The sequence below is a fragment of the Nematolebias whitei genome, chromosome 11, assembly GCF_014905685.2.
Source record: "Nematolebias whitei isolate Nwh7 chromosome 11, NemWhi1, whole genome shotgun sequence".
NCBI lineage: Eukaryota > Metazoa > Chordata > Actinopteri > Cyprinodontiformes > Rivulidae > Nematolebias > Nematolebias whitei.
The window spans coordinates 32837865-32854240 of record NC_056508.1 but is presented as its reverse complement, the minus strand read 5'-3'; the positions used below and the strand labels follow the sequence as shown (position 1 = coordinate 32854240).

Here is a 16376-nt window from a genome sequence, read left to right as displayed (position 1 = left end):
TCAGGACGTCTTTCAAAAATAAAAACTAATTATTGAACATGTTCAAGAGGCACTCCTTTCAATAAGCTCAACTAAATGTTAGAATGAAAGAATGGACCTGCATTTCATAAATTTATATCTGGAAAACTGCTGGAGTAAACTCAAAATGAACCATTTTATGAATTTCAGGTGAACCTTTCCTTTAAATTCATGCTTTGCAATGAGTAGCTTTAATGTCTGCCTAAATAAAGTTTTAGTACTTTCTGAAATGAATTTGAAATATTTAGTCAAGATAGAAAAAAAAACAATCAGCTCTGCCAAACAGTGCAATCACTTTTACACGTTAGAGACGGTTTGGAAATGGATGCTGGCAGTTATGATGGTGTAACTCCTTCCTCTACGATGCCCGGTTGGGTGGTTGATCTGTGGAAAGGGGTTTCCTTGTAAATAAACCAGCAGTTGCCTCCCCACAGGATGAGATTAAGGAAACCAAATATCTGTGGGGAAATTAAAAAAAGACTAAGTAAATATAGAAAGCCAGAGTTATATACTCAGGTCTTGTTGAAAATAACACGTAATTTGTATTAAAACTCACCACAGAGGCGTTTAATCGGCCCATAAGAGGTGTGGCTCCTGAGCTGCAGTTGTTGACACCATTTTTGCAAACGTCAATCCCTTGAATGATGTTTGAAGGGCTGGTGGACCATTTGACATCGGTCAAACCTTTGGCCCAGGCAGACGATGCTGTCAGCCAGAGGAAGGCAAAGGCGGCACTCACCAACAGATCCTTAGAAAGCAGCAAAGAAGCATTCTTAGTGTAAAACTAAACTTTGGAGCCATGCGAACATTAGTGGGACTGTTTTCTTGTACCGTAAGATGTCAATGTGTCTAAAAACAATATTCATAAACCTTTACATTGTTGTCATTTTAATATTTCATGGTTATTTCTGTCAAGTTATTGGTATTTATAACCACAGATGGCAGCTAAGTGTAGCCCTGGAGCCTGGTGTCTTTCCAGCAAGAGTATCATCTTGGTGTTATTTCTGATCAGGACATGTCTTTTATCCCCCACATTAAAAACATTACTAGAACCACCTTCTTCCACCTGCGTAATATTACGAAAATTAGAAACATCTTATCTAAAAATCTAAAAAAGTTAAATCTGGTCCTCTGGTGAATATCCAGAGGACCAGATTTAACTTTTTTTTTTAGATTTTTCTACCTGGATTATTGAGCATGCATCAGGATACTTATCTAAAAATGATGCAGGTAAACTGGTTCATGCATTTATCACGTCTAGACTGGACTATTGCAATGGTTTATTATCTGGGCGTCCAAATACTTCTTTAAAACGTCTTCAGTTGATCCAAAATACTGCTGCCAGAGTCTTAATTGGAGTTAGTAGGAGAGATCATATCTCTCCAGTTTTAGCTTCTCTCCACTGGCTCCCTGTCAAATTCAGAAGTAAATTCAAAATCTTACTTCTAACCTACAAAGCCCTCAACAACCTAGCTCCATCATATATTCGAGATCTTATTGTTCCATATTTTCCTAACAGAGCACTTCGCTCTCAGACTGCAGGTTTACTCGTGGTTCCTAGAGTTTCCAAGAGCAGAATGGGATGAAATTCTTTCAGTTATCAGGCTCCTCTCTTGTGGAACCAACTTCCAGTTTCTGTCTGTGAGGCTGACACATTGTTCAGTTTTAAGACTGGGCTTAAGACTTTCCATTTTGATAAATCCTATAGTTAGGATTAACTTGTTATGCTGCTATAGGCTTAAACTACTGGAGGATAAATTGACCTAATTTCCTTAAATGAACTGTTAAAATTGAATAGTTTTCATTTGATATTATTTCTACCTTAACATGATTTTTTTACCTGCCATTGTGTATCTGTTCCTACCAAACCCAGCCGGTTGAAGCAGATGGACACTTGTCCTGAGCTGGTTCTGCTAAAGGTTTCTTCCTCACGAGGGAGTTTTTCCTTTCCACAGTCGCCTTCATGCTTGTTCAAGATGAGAGTTCTGTGATGGAGTTAAATTCAAAGCAGTCTGCTCCTCAGATAAATAATGTTAAATTATTATTTTTATATATGAATGTTTCTGTTCAGTGCCCAGAGATGACCTCGGTTGTGACTTGGTGCTGTATAAATAAACTGAATTGAACAGAATTTAAAGAGAAGCTTCCAAACTTCAGGTGCATTTCCACTTTTTACTGAGCTGCGGCAGTGTTACTGGTGTGCCCTAAGTGGGGAACAGAGAACGTGCGATTCATTGAGTTAATTTTTTTTACATGTTACTTTTTCAGTAATCAATTAATCGTAGTTGAGACATATTAGTCCCAGTTCTAAATATTTTTCATAAACTTAACTTCAAAAGATCAGAACTATCTATTATCTTAACATATATGTAAACATATTTTTAGTCAAGATTTGAAGGCAAAGACAGAAAACAAGATACAACAAACTAAAATAAATGGGGCTATGATCAAACTTTAATGTGCCGTTGCTTTTATTTATTGTGAATGCAAAGACTTGAATTCAACTTGAAAAATGTCTTTGGATAAAAAATAAAAAAAAAGCTTTGGTCATGTTTTCTCAGGTCCATCCAGCTTCTTCATTTTATTTTATTTTTCAGTTCTTTAACCTTTAAATATACAGGTAGTCTCACTGAGTCACGAGGACTCATTTTCAGTAGAGACCTGTTTGGGAGCAGATGGTGGGGGTTAAGGGCCTTGCTCAAGGGCCCAGACTGGAGCAAATGAGGGTGGAGACAGGTGTGGGTGTTTCACCTTTTCCAACCACATTTTGATGTTGACGGTACAGGGAGTCGAACCGGCGGCCTTCCGATCACAGGCTCACCTTCTCTAGCCTCTGCACCACCACCTGCTCACTTGATGACGTAGAAAGCATGCCTAATGTTTATACATTATCATAATTCAACTGTGGATTTGAAATTCCTATCCCCCCCCCCCCCCCCAGACATCATATGGAATTATTTAAAGACGAATGAGTGCAGGATGTAATTATAATTTAACCACAACAATTAAAATGAAATGGAAACATGTTTAATGTTAATCATGTAGGATTAAATCCACATAGCTTGCCTGATGCTGTGTTTTCAGTAAGCAACAGATTCCTTTTGTTGTGACCCAACTTCACCCCGGTCACATGAACCACCCACTCATGGCAACACAATAATATTTTCTTTTACAACAGTGTCACTGACAAAGAGACTAAACATATATGTAACTGGAGAACAGCTCGCTTTATGTCCTTCACATGTTTGGGGAAAACTCATACTCTTCCCAGTAATTCACTCACACAGCTCTGTTCTGACCTCAAGTTAGACGCCAACAAACACTGAATCCTCTGAAAGTGGAGCGCTGACATCTGGCGTAAGCGTTCCGTCAAAAAATGAGTGAATACAAGATCAGGAAAATGTCATCCTCTAGTCAACATTGAACAAACTTCATGGAAACTTGCAGAAAGTAATCACTGGATAATGATCTACAACTGATTAAGTTTGGGTACAAACCAGATTCAAGATGGCTGCCTCACTAGCTGACCTTGCAAAACACAACAAATGGCTACAAGTCATTCATTCTTATAGATATTGAGCTAATAGTTAGCATGGTGGTAGCCCAGACTGATCCCAGCACATTTTCTGAGCACTAACAGATTGAGCAAGAGCTTTAAATTTTTCTCATTGACTATTTAGAGCCAACACTTTGTTAGCAAAATATCTCATGAACAATTGAACTGATTTGAGCAAAACCTTTAAGTTCTAATTATTAAATGCACACAGTTGATTTCAGATGGCAGCCACAGGTAAATTCAATTTAATTCAGTTTATTTATACAGCGCCAAGTCACAACAGAGGTCATCTCTGGGCACTGAACAAAAACATTCATATATAAAAATAATAATTTAACATTATTTATCTGAAGAGCAGACTGTTTGAATTTAACTCCATCACAGAGCTCTCATCTTGAACAAGCATGAAGGTGACAGTGGAAAGGAAAAACTCCCATCATGAGGAAGAAACCTTTAGCAGAACCAGACTCAGGACAAGCGGCCATCTTCTTCGACCAGCTGGGTTTGGTAAGAACAGATACACAATGGCAGGTCAAGAATTATGTTAAGATAGAAATAGTATCAAATGAAAATTATTCAATTTTAACAATTAATTTAAGGAAATGAGTTTAATTTGTCCTCTAGTAGTCTAAGCCTATAGCAGCATAAAGCCAACCCCAACTATAGGATTTATCAAAATGGAAAGTCTTAAGCCCAGTCTTAAAACTGGACAATGTGTCAGCCTCACGGACAGAAACTGGAAGTTGTTTCCACAAGAGAGGACCTGATAACTGAAAGATCTTCCTCTCATTCTGCCTTTGGAAACTCTAGGAACCACGAGTAAACCTGCAGACTGAGAGCGAAGTGCTCTGTTTGGAAAATATGGAGCAATAAGATCTGTAATATAAGATGGAGCTAGGTTGTGGAGAGCTTTGTAGGTTAGAAGTAAGATTTTGAATTCTATTCTGGATTTGACAGGGAGCCAGTGGAGAGAAGCTAAAACTGGAGAGATCTGATCGCTCCCACTAACTCCAGTTAAGACTCTGGCAGCAGCATTTTGGATCAACTGAAGATGTTTTAAAGAAGTATTTGGACACCCAGATAATAAACCATTGCAATAGTCCAGTCTAGACGTGACAAATGCATGGATAATTTTTTCTGCATCATTTTTAGATAAGATGTTTCTAATTTTAGTGATATTACGCAGGTGGAAGAAGACAGTTCTAGCAAAGTTTTTAATGTGGGGGATAAAAGACATGTCCTGATCAAAAAAACAACACCAAGATTTTTAACATTAGAGCTGGAGGACAGATTAATGCCATCTAAGGAGGGAGAAAGACTGAGAAATTAATTCCTAAGATGCTCAGGTCCAAAAACCTCAGTCTTGTCTGTGTTCAAATGCAGAAAGTTTAGGGTCATCCATGTAAACAATCTTCTTAAGCACAAAAATGGCTACATCTTGGTCATTTTTACAGATACTGACCGGGTCATCATTGTGAATGAGAACTGGTCCTCAGCAGGGAAATTAAAAGTAATAATACGGAGCTAAAATTTGATTTGATAGTAGCTATGAGTCATCCACTAAACATTATCCGAGACGTCTCACAATATTGTAAAAACATGTTTTTTTTAAGGTTTGACCAAAATGGCTACGACACCATCCCTTTTCATCAGAAGATGATCAACGTACCAGATTGGGACCACGACTGGACTCTTGGTACAGGTGCTGATAGCCCAAATAGATGACCAACGTGGCAGTGCTGTAGAGGAACGCCAACACTCCGATACACACGTAAAACTGCGCGGAGGACGAATAGTCTCCAGTCAAGAGGTAATCAGTGGTGGTAGTTTGGTTGATAAGGCATTTGGGGACCTTGTATGGATGATCCATCAACCTGTGTACGATCAGAGAACAACTCCCAGAGATCTGCTATAGGAAAAAGGTAGGCGACCATGTGCGTTTTGCTTAAATGTACCTGAAGGGGTAGTTAAAATGTGCCTGTATTTCTTCATTTTTACTTCCCTGGCAGGCGACGTTGATGCTGCTCGAGCCGCTGTAGCCTCCAGTTGTTGCAAAGGCGAATATGGAAAACAGCTGTAACCAGAAGAGCGATACGAGAGGTGACGGTTCGACTAACGGATGTTAAGGAGTGCTGATCAAACACATTTTGCACACACACACTCACACACACACACACACACACACTTCCTGGATGATCTTGTGAAAGTGACAGGAAGTCTTACAGAATTTCAACACTGTGCAGATCAAACCGAGTGGCTCATAAAGTTTAAACTAAACACGAGGTTTAAATATGGTGATCACACAATTGCATTTTATTTATAAGACGTCAAACGTGCATATTCCATGCATGACATGCGTCTGCAGCCTTGTCTAGGCGTGGTGGTGATGGGAGCAGGAGGGGAGGGGGTCACAAGACCAGCAGCTTTATCAGTTTCACACATTTCAGCTCCTGTTTGTAAAAACACGCGCATTCACAGAGAGACACTACAGGTCCTGTAAAGCTCACCCATTCTAGCAAACGGATGAACGCCAAAGGTTCCTTCAAGGGGCCAAAGTCAATTCTGAGTCCGGAGGTCAGCACTTTCTGATGAAAAACAGAAGCAAAAGCGAGAAACGAGCCCCTCCATTTATGACCGTTTTAAGACAGTTACGAGTGGTTCATGTCGGCGCCGTTACCTGGGCGACGGAATCCATCGTGTCTTCACAGATATAAAGTGAGCACGACGGTCTCTCCTTCTGCTTTTGCGGCTGTTTCGAGGCTCCTGGGTCGGCTCAAACTTTTCTACAACTCTGGCGAATCGCAGCGACTGACACGTGACCACGACGCGGAGGGGGGAAGGGGCGCCGCGAGGAATGGGAGTCTTTTTTTTTTTGCGGCTTGTGCAAAGTGGCAGGGCCGGCCCAAAGCTGCATGAGGCCCGGAGAACATTTTCATTAGGGGGCACCCCAACCATAGATATAATGCACGCCTCATTGAGCGCTGACTCGTACGTCAACGTCGCCGCCATATTGGATGTGGCAAAAGTGAAGCGATAGGAGAGATGCCGCTTAAGTTTTAAGCGACACGGTCAGGAATTATAAGGTCATAATGCACTTTCAATTTTCCAATCTTATTTTATTGAAAAACACACCCATCCATCATTTTCTTCCGCTTATCCGTGGTCGGGTCGCGGGGGTAGCAGCCTAAGTAGGGAGGCCCAGACTTCCCTCTCCCCAGCCACTTGGGCCAGCTCTTCCGGGGGAATCCCGAGGCGTTCCCAGGCCAGCCGAGAAACATAGTCCCTCCAGCGTGTCCTGGGTCTTCCCCTGGGCCTCCTTCCGGTGGGACGTGTCCGGAACACCTCACCAGGGAGGCGTCCAGAAGGCATCCTAAACAGATGCCCGAGCCACCTCAACTGGCTCCTCTCGACGTGGAGAAGCAGCGGCTCTACTCCGAGTCCCTCCCGGATGATCGAGCTTCTCACCCTGTCTCTAAGGGAGGGCCCAGACACCCTGCGGAGAAAACTCATTTTGGCCGCTTGTATCCGAGATCTCATTCTTTCGGTCACAACCCAAAGCTCGTGACCATAGATGAGGGTGGGAACGTAGATCGATCGGTAAATTGAGAGCTGAAAAACACACCCTTGAACAATATCCTAGAAAGTAACAATACAAACTTGTTTTAACTGGCCATGAGGTAGTGCTCTGAAATATAAATGAAGTTTACACAACTGTTGATAAAACTACGAAAAAATGGTAAAATCGGTTTCTAACGTCAGAGTCAGAGATTCTTTATTGTCATTTGCACCACATGTACATGTGATGGAGCGAAATTATGTGCACAGGGTCCCAGTTACATCCAACAATAAAATGTAAATGAAAACAGTAATAAGATATAATATGAACCGAGAAAAACATCAACTAAAAATACACTAAGCACTAATAGCATAAAAACATTACGTCGAACAGCAGCACGAACATGAGCATGAGTCTGTGTGAGCAGATCAGCACGCATGAACACATCAACATGAAAAAGATCAGCAGCAACTTGAAACAGATCAGCAGCAACATGATGTGATTTTTTTTTCACAGTGATTATTCTAGTTAGAGATTCATGAGTCTAACAGCCTTAGGGTAGAAGCTGTTCCTCAGTCTAGTGGTTCTACACTTAATGCTCCTTAACCTCCTGCCTGAGGGGAGTATGACAAAAAGTGTGTGTGCTGGGTGAGTGGGGTCCTTCATGATGCAGGTGGCTCTCTTCCTGCATCTGGAGGTGTAGATGTCTGTGATGGTGGGGAGGCTGACTCCAACAGACTTCTGTGCAGCCTTCACCACTCTCTGCAAATATTTCTTTCTGCAGCTGTGCAGCCTCCATGCCACACGTTGATGCTGGAGCACAGGATGCTCTCCACTGCACACCTGTGGAAGGAGGTGAGGACTGAGCTTCCCAGTCCAGCTCATTTCAGCCGCCAGAAGAAGTAGAGTCTCTGATGAGCTTTCTTGATCAGGCTGGAAGTGTTGTTGCCCCAGCTGAGGTTGTCATTCATGTGTACACCCAAGTACTTGTAGCTGGAGACCACTTCCACTGCAGATCTTCTTATGTTCCGGGGGTGGGGGTGGGGGGGGGGGGTATGTATGTTTGTTTCTTCTGAAGTCCACAATCATCTCCTTTGTCTTCTTCACATTGATGTGAAGGTTACTCTCTTTGCACTAGCTCTCCAGGTGTTCCACCTCCTGTCTGTAGCTGGACTCATCATTGTTTGTGATGCATCCCACCACCAAACTTTGCAATATGACAGCCTGGATGGGTAGCTGCACAATCATACGTGAGCAGAGTAAACAGGAGAGGGCTCAACACACATCCCTGAGGAGAGCCAGTGCTGAGGGTTATGGTGGAGGAGGAAAAGTTGTGGATCCTCACTGACTGTGGTCTGTTTGTTAAGAAGTCAAGTACCCAGTAGTAAATGGAGGGGCATAATGTAAGTATCGGCCGATCTCCGAGCTCCCAAAATTAAGGAAATTGGGGCCGATAAATCAGCCAGCACCCCTAATTCAAACATTTGCTAAGTTCATGGGAAAAAACAATGTGGACATGTTTCCATTTTTAGTATCCTACATTGCTTTACCATCCAACGGTTTTTGTTCTGTTAGTGTTTTTTTAATCTGTGACCCTATGTTTTAAATGCTTTTTATTAAGTCTTCAGTTATTATTATTAGTGTATTGTATATATTTTTTTCTCTTTAATTTTACTCATTGATTGTTGTTGTTGTTAAGCACTTTGATAACAGGTTCTGTTTTAAATGTGCTCTATAAATAAAGTTGACTTGACTTGACTTGTTCATTTTCTTTCATTTATTTATCTCAATTTATATGCTTTCTTTTATGATTGTCTATTGTTGTCTTTGTTGTCTACTGTTGTCATCGTTCTTCGTTAAAAACAGGCCTATCTTGTAAATGAGTCCCCGAGGCTACCCTGTATAAATAAAGGTTGAACAAATTTCTATATTCATCACCACAGTAATAGTTTTACACGCGTCAGTAATTGTAACACTCAAATGAATACATATGTTAGTTTAGTGCTTACCTATAATCTAAACAGTTGAGGAATAAACATTTTTAATAATCAGAATCAGAGAGAGTCAGAGTTTATTTATTTGTCATTCGATGGAGGAAATAAGCAGAAGTAAAAGGAAGGATATAGCAAGTCTTGGCTGAAATTATAAAGTAGTTTCCTTGCACTCGGTTGTCTTATCTCAGGGATAAGCTTCTTAGCATAATCTGATAACTATAAAAGATAATAATGGGTTGATTTTCTTCTTTAACATCTTGTTCATTGTTGGCTGTTTGCTTTCTGCCATGTGCACTTTGGTTTACAAACTTGATCTTCCTCACATGTCAGCTCGTTTTATGTGATTGTTTGATCACTCTTGGGGGGGTCTCTGCTGGCTTGGGGGCCCTAAGCAGCCACATGGTATATGCTTATGCCTTGGCCTGGATAAGCAAACTGGTGAGAACATGCTTTTTACATATTTATGTGTGATGAGCTGAATTGAACAGAGGGTGGAGAAAGAGGCAAAAGTATTTGTCCAGGCTTGTCTAATGTCTAATGAATGCCTTTTTTTATAATTTCGCAAGCTTATTAAACAACTCTTTCTCAAAAACTTGACAGAACGCTAAGAGCTAATCCTAAACCTCCACGTTTATGTATGACACCGTAAATGTCTCTCTGACAAACATTTGCGTTAGTATGAACATGTATGCATGCAGAACATTGGCCTGTCTATGCTGATGGTGCTAAGGCTGCTGAATATTTCTGATTGCTGGGAGTTGAGAACACTTTTGACTGGCAGATGTTTTCAGCAGCCTCGGGACCATCAGCATGCACATGGTCTATCTCTGCTCGGCTCATGTCAATTGAGAAAACAGTAAGAAACCAAACAAATAGTGTCTTACAAAAGTCTAATGGCCTGATAAATGCTCAATAATCCAGGTAAAAAAAATCCAACAAGGTTAAGTCAGGTCCTCTGGACGGATTCTTTGTTGAAACTTTTCGTCTTTTATCTAAAAGACTCCTTCAGTCTGAAAAAGTCACCTTCACTTGATGGCAGGAGGAACCCAGACCTAGACCAGTGGTCATTTCGTATGTTGTGGGAGATTCAGAGAAACTGAGACATTTATTTTCTAAACACAACTTCCCAGTGGCTTTTAAACCCCAAAATACATTACGGCAAAAACTGGTTCATCCCAAAGATCCAGTTCCCCGGCACAAACAGAGTAATATTGTGTATGTTGTTCAGTGTCAGGAGGGCTGTGATCAGTCTTACATCGGGGAAACTAAACAGCCACTGGCCAAAAGGATGGCCCAGCACAGAAGATCAACATCATCAGGCCAGGACTCTGCGGTCTACACTCATCTGCAGGTCAGCGGTCACTCTTTCAAGGATGAAGATGTGCACATCCTGGATAGAGAGGAACAATGGTTTGAGAGAGGAGTAAAGGAGGCCATCTTTGTGAAAAGAAACTGTCCATCTTTAAACAGGGTGGGGGTCTCCGCGTCCAACTGTCCCCCTCTTACAATGCTGTGATTGCTAGTATCACTCAACCCTCTGTGAATAGCAAGAGGCCATCAGGGTGCTAATAACAATTGTTGATGCCTTCTTTTGCATGTGAACAACTAGTTCTGGCTGCCTGCAGCAAACTGGTTTGGTCCACTATGAGAAGGTGCTATTTAAAGCCTGAGTTGGTTGGTGTTTCAGACTGAAGAAGTCTTTTGGATAAAAGATGAAACGTTTCAACAAAGAAGAATTAATCCAGATGATCTCACTTAACCTTGTTAGATCTAGAGATTTACATTAATATTAGCTAATGCAGCTCTTTCACACAAATGTGTCATTCTGGAGAAATAATAATAAATAAATATAAACTTTATTGTCATTAAAAATTGTACAGTACACCATGCAAAACTGATAAAAAATTTGTTTCATTTCTCTACAGTAGTAATTTCCATGAATTGTTACAGACTTTGGTTTAGAAATGTGGCTGTGTGTGTGTCCGCTAATTAGTTATTTTATATTCCTTAAAATCTTTTTTTTTTTTTTAAAGAAGATTGGATTTAGATTTTTTTTGTGTGACAAAAGATTTTAAGGAATACATCGCCACTGCCCCCTTAGAGTTTAAGATGAAAATATATATTTTATAAAGTCCCAAAATGTAAAAATTGTAGAATTGGGGAAAAAAAGAGAAATTCTTTTTTTATTTTTTTTATTTTTTTATATTTATTAAGTATATGAAGAGAACTATCTAATTTAGCCTATATCAATATTCAGATCTCTGTTATGATAACCTTTGAAATGAGCTCTTGTAATTTTTATTGTTCAGTGGTATTTTAGTGTTTCTCTATTTAACTATAAAATAATCTGCATTTTTAAGCAAACACCTGGGTAATATTTTATAGTTGAATCATGTAAAAATAATCTGTATTTGGGAAAACAGCCTCATCTTGTAAAAAAAAAAAAAAAAAGCCACTAATTTACATGAAGGAAACAAAATCTTTTTAAAAGAACACAAAAAGTATTTGTTCTGCACTAGTTTGGTTTGAAACCATCAGCTGACCTTTTACATCTTACAAACCCAACGAAACCTAAATATCACTTTGGTCAAACTGATAACCAACAAGCCATGACTGTTATCAAGAAACCTTTGTTAATAAATGTCGCTGTAGCTCTTTTGGGCCATCCCTCACTGATAGGGACATCACATCCAGCTGTAAATTTGCCAAAACAGCACTTGAAAAGGACATAATCTTTTGTTCTGCTGAAATATCAGATACCATATCAGTAACTGGGTTGATGTCTTTTTTGAACAGGTTATCCAAACAAAGGTATATAGAAAGCATAAAACAGTTCTGAGTTATAATACATGTTTAGTTCTAATTACAATTAAGCATATCTTGATCAATTTTTGCCTTTCTGTAAGGAGAGAATTTGATTATTATCTAAACTGCAATAAGCAACAACCATATTACATGAAACATTCACATACACTGAAAAAAATTTAATCTAGGGTTAAACTGGCCCAGAACTGCTTCTTGGTTTTGTTTTCCTCCGTCTTGCAGAGAGCAGTGACTTCGATCATCTGGTTGATAATTTTACAACTTCTTTGCAAACTTCTCTCAATAAAACTGCTCCGCTGAAAAAGAAAGTAATCAGTCAGAGGAGAATGGCTCCTTGGTTCAATTCTGAGTTAGGTACTTTAAAACAGGCATCTAGAAAGCTGGAAAGACAATGGCACTCCACTATCGTTGAAGGATTTTACTTATCTTGGAGAGATAGCCTGCTAACTTATATTTAAAAAAAAAACACTCTGTAAAGCTAGAACTTTAAATTCTTCTTCTTTAATTGATGAGAATAAAAATAACTCCAGATTCCTTTTCAATACCATAGCTAAAGTCTATATTTTTAAAAACTTTATTTCTACAGGTAGTCTCACTGAGCCATGAGGACTCATTTTGAAGAGACCTGGGCCTTGCTCAAGGGCCCAGAGTGGTGCAAATGAGGGTGGAAGCAGGTGTGGGTGCCTGTTGTCATCATTCTTTGTTAAAAACAGGTCTCTCTGTAAATGAGTCATCGAGGTTCATTGAGACTAACCTGTATAAATAAAGGTTGAATGGATTTCTATATTCATCACCACAGTAATAGTGTTACACACGTTAGTAGTTGTAAATACTCAAAAAGATACACATGTTGGTTTAAGCTAAACGTTTCAAGTTAAACTGAAAGCAGTCTGCTCCTCAGATAAATAGTGTTAACTTACTATTGTCATATGTTTCTGTTCAGTGCCCTGAGACGACTACTGTTGTGACTTGGCGCTATATAAATAAACTGAATTGAATTGAGTTGAAACTTTAGGAGGCATCACGGTGGTGCAGTTGGTAGAGCTGCTGCCTCTCAGCAAGCTGGTTGCCCCGGTTCAAATCCCGGACCGGGGGCCTTTCTAGATGGAGTTTGCAAGTTCTCTCCGTACATACATAGGTTTCCTCCCACAGACTAAAAACATGCATGTTAGGCTGATTGGTAACTCTAAATTGTCCCTAGGTGTGAGTGAGAGAGTGAATGGTTGTTTGTCTCTATGAGTCCCTGTGATGGACTGGAGACCTGTCCAGGGTGTCTGCCGCCTCTTGCACAGTGATGGCTGGACTTGGGCACCAGTGACTCCCGCAATCCGAAAAGGAAGAAGCGAGTAAAGATAATGTATGTATGGATGTATGTATGTATGCATGTATGTATGGATGGATGTATGGATGAAACTTTAGGGTCTAACACTAAACCATATAAATTAACTTGTGAATGCACTGTCTTGCAGGTCAATTCTTTCTGCTTCAGAGCGAGAAGTTTCGGAGTTTAAATCACATGGACCAAACTATGTGGTTTCCTCCCATAGTCCAAAACATCTTGTTAAGGTGATTAGAGGTTCTGAACAGTCTTTAGGTATGAGTGTGTGTATACGTGCGCCATTTGTTTGTCTCATATGTCCTTACACGGCCCTGCTACAACTGACCTGTCCATGGTGTATCCCTCCTGTCTCTTATCCATTTATTACTGGAGATAGACACCACCTCTGTGACTCTGAACAGGAATAAGTGACTGTAAAAATCAATTTCAAGTTCAGTGATCTTTACTGTCATTCGCATCACATGTGTTACATGAGGTGGAATGAAACTGTGTACTGTACTCAGGTCCCAGTTAAAAATTAATGAATAAATAAATTGCCTTTAAATATAATATACGGATCTGTAAAAACTGCACTGCAAACAAGAGGTCAGATTCAGCAGGAATCTGCTAGATCACATCTTTTTTAACCACCAGACAGGATCAGCTGGTACTTTCAATGCTGTTTGCAAAAAACGCTGAACCATTATCATTCAAACCACAAATGTAACTTTAAAAATGGGACAATATTTCGATGCAGCATAAATTTATATCCACGACTAACACAGCACTTTCCACAACTTTGATAAAAGATTGTCACAAATCCTTATTTTTACATGGTTTGCTGGCATCAGATTCAGAGTTTAAAATACTCTAGCAGCTTGTAATGAGTGAACACTGGCAGAAACACTGTGATGATCATTAAGCTAACTCTTTTTGAACAAACCACCATCCCTATCATTACACCCTACAGCATCGAGTCATTCAGATGCAGGTGTTTCCTTAAATTCCCTCTATTTTATTTACAGTAATTGCCATTTTTTTTGTACCTAAACAGGTTATTTTAGATTAGATTTAGTTTGCCTAGTTCTTATAAGACACTGAAGGAATACGAGTGCTCGTTAGTTTCTGACATGTCTGCCAGGAGAGGTTGAAGTTCCTTCATTCTTTCTGTAAGGGAATGCAGCCCTGCAGATCATTCTGTTGTTGAGGTCAGGTAATACAAAATCCAAACTTAAATGGAACATAATTGATGAGTCAAAGCACATATGACAAAATCTGAAAACATGAAGAAGAATAAGGGGTTTTGTTGTGACTGAATATTGTTTTGCAGCTGGTTGTTTTAGACAATTAGATGACAAGTTTTTGTGTTTCAGTTGTGCAGGTTGACAACCTTGAAAGACTGGCTGAGCCACACCAAGAGCTAAATATGAGGAACAGCAAACACTAAGAATCAACTGATCTGCTCCTCCCAGCATTCAGCAGGACTTTAAACTCATATGACAAAAACAGAAACATGTCACAGTGTTTAACAAGAGTTTTAGGAAAAACAAAACTTGCCATTGTTTTAATGGAGTCACAATCTGTTCAGTGAGGCCAAGATTTTCTTATTTTAATTTCCAACACAACATAAGTTGGCACTGTCCTGTCACAGACATAATCAATGCAATGCGACTCGGAGGAAAAAGAATAATATATTATGTGCAATCATCCTTCTGCTATTTCAGAATCAGCCTAAGAACTGACCGATTCTGTAGATATTTTATATCTACCCTTGGAAATGGACCTGAAGTCATCTGTTCAGATAAAAATAGGTTTGAACGGTACCTGTCACAGTTGCTTCAGTGTGGGTGGAAAGATTTCTCCAGTTCAGTGTGATTTCTAATCTCACATTTGAGCTGTCCAACTTCACAGCAGGTCCAAATGTTTAATGTCACATAAAATATTCTGTAAATGGCAGCTTCACTCACCAGATGGCACATGTCACACTTGTCAAGTACATTTTTTTTAATTACATATTCAGTTTAAATGAGCGTGTCTTAAAACAGAACATGCAACACATTCAAGACAGCAAAGAAACTTTGATATTATATACATTAAAAAATGAACAGTTACATTTGGGGTAGATTGCTAAAAACTCAGAAGAATGGGATCAAAATAATCTGGAAAACATCACATGAAAAACAAATGTCAAGTCTTACGCACATCTTGGGATAAGTTTTGGTTTTGGTGGATCTCAGTTATGTGTCCTCATCTCACTCAAAGAGACATTCAATATCCTCTTTTTCTGGTCAGTAAGAATTAATTAAACTAGTTTTATTGATTTTTATAATAACGTATAATAAAAGCGTATTTCAGCTTCATGGTTATTGATTTCCAAGTTATACATTTTAAAATCAGTTTTTAAGTCAGGGCTATTCAGATAAAGCTCTCAGGGGCCACAATTATTGTCTTTATTGTTTTAATTTACACTTTAAAATATGGTTTGATTTAAACTAAGCGGACTGAATTCTAAAGCCCTGTCATAGATTATCTTAATAACTGATACCTCTCTGATGGAAATATTTTCTCAGTTCAGATTTTAAAACGTTTCTCGCACATACATTTTTCTGATTTAAACTCTAGTTTTATTTTAAAGGTTGGTGGACTGAACTGAGTACGTATGGAAGTGGCCCTAGGGCACCAGTTGAAAAGGGAATTATTGCAGCTTTTTAAAAATTTTTTATAACTAACTAAACCACCTGTAAATTTGGAGTAACAGAAAAAAAATAAAATAAAGATAAACTGTTAAAATGCAGTTTTAATGTTACTTTAAATCTAAATAATATAGTCTTGATGAGTTCATAAAAAAAAACGGTATTTGGTCCTTTTTAAAAAAAAAAGTACAGTAGTTTCCTTTTGTGGTTTGCTCAACCTATCCTACAAAGGCTTTTGACAGCCATAGACATACGTATGTCCATGTTGACAGCTGCTTTCTTGGCCACGCCCTATTTATTATTCGTCCAATAGAAAACGCAAAAAGGCGGACTCGGATGTAGAGTCAGCCAATCACAGAGCGTCTCTCGGAACCCAGCGTTATTACCTGCGGGCACTGTCTATATCTTAGCTAGTGTT

General features: G+C 39.3%; 1 protein-coding gene across 1 annotated transcript; it reads right to left on the bottom strand.

The window, feature by feature from the left end:
- sypl2b (synaptophysin-like 2b) lies at nucleotides 1–6269 on the bottom strand. Its single transcript, XM_037684497.1, has 6 exons — nucleotides 6252–6269; nucleotides 6082–6159; nucleotides 5530–5648; nucleotides 5244–5448; nucleotides 575–766; nucleotides 1–476 (listed from the first exon to the last, which is right to left on the bottom strand). The coding sequence occupies exons 1-6, from the start codon at nucleotides 6267–6269 to the stop codon at nucleotides 354–356; spliced, it is 735 nt and encodes a 244-aa protein (XP_037540425.1). The 3' UTR covers nucleotides 1–353.
- Nucleotides 6270–16376: the final 10107 nt, after the last annotated feature.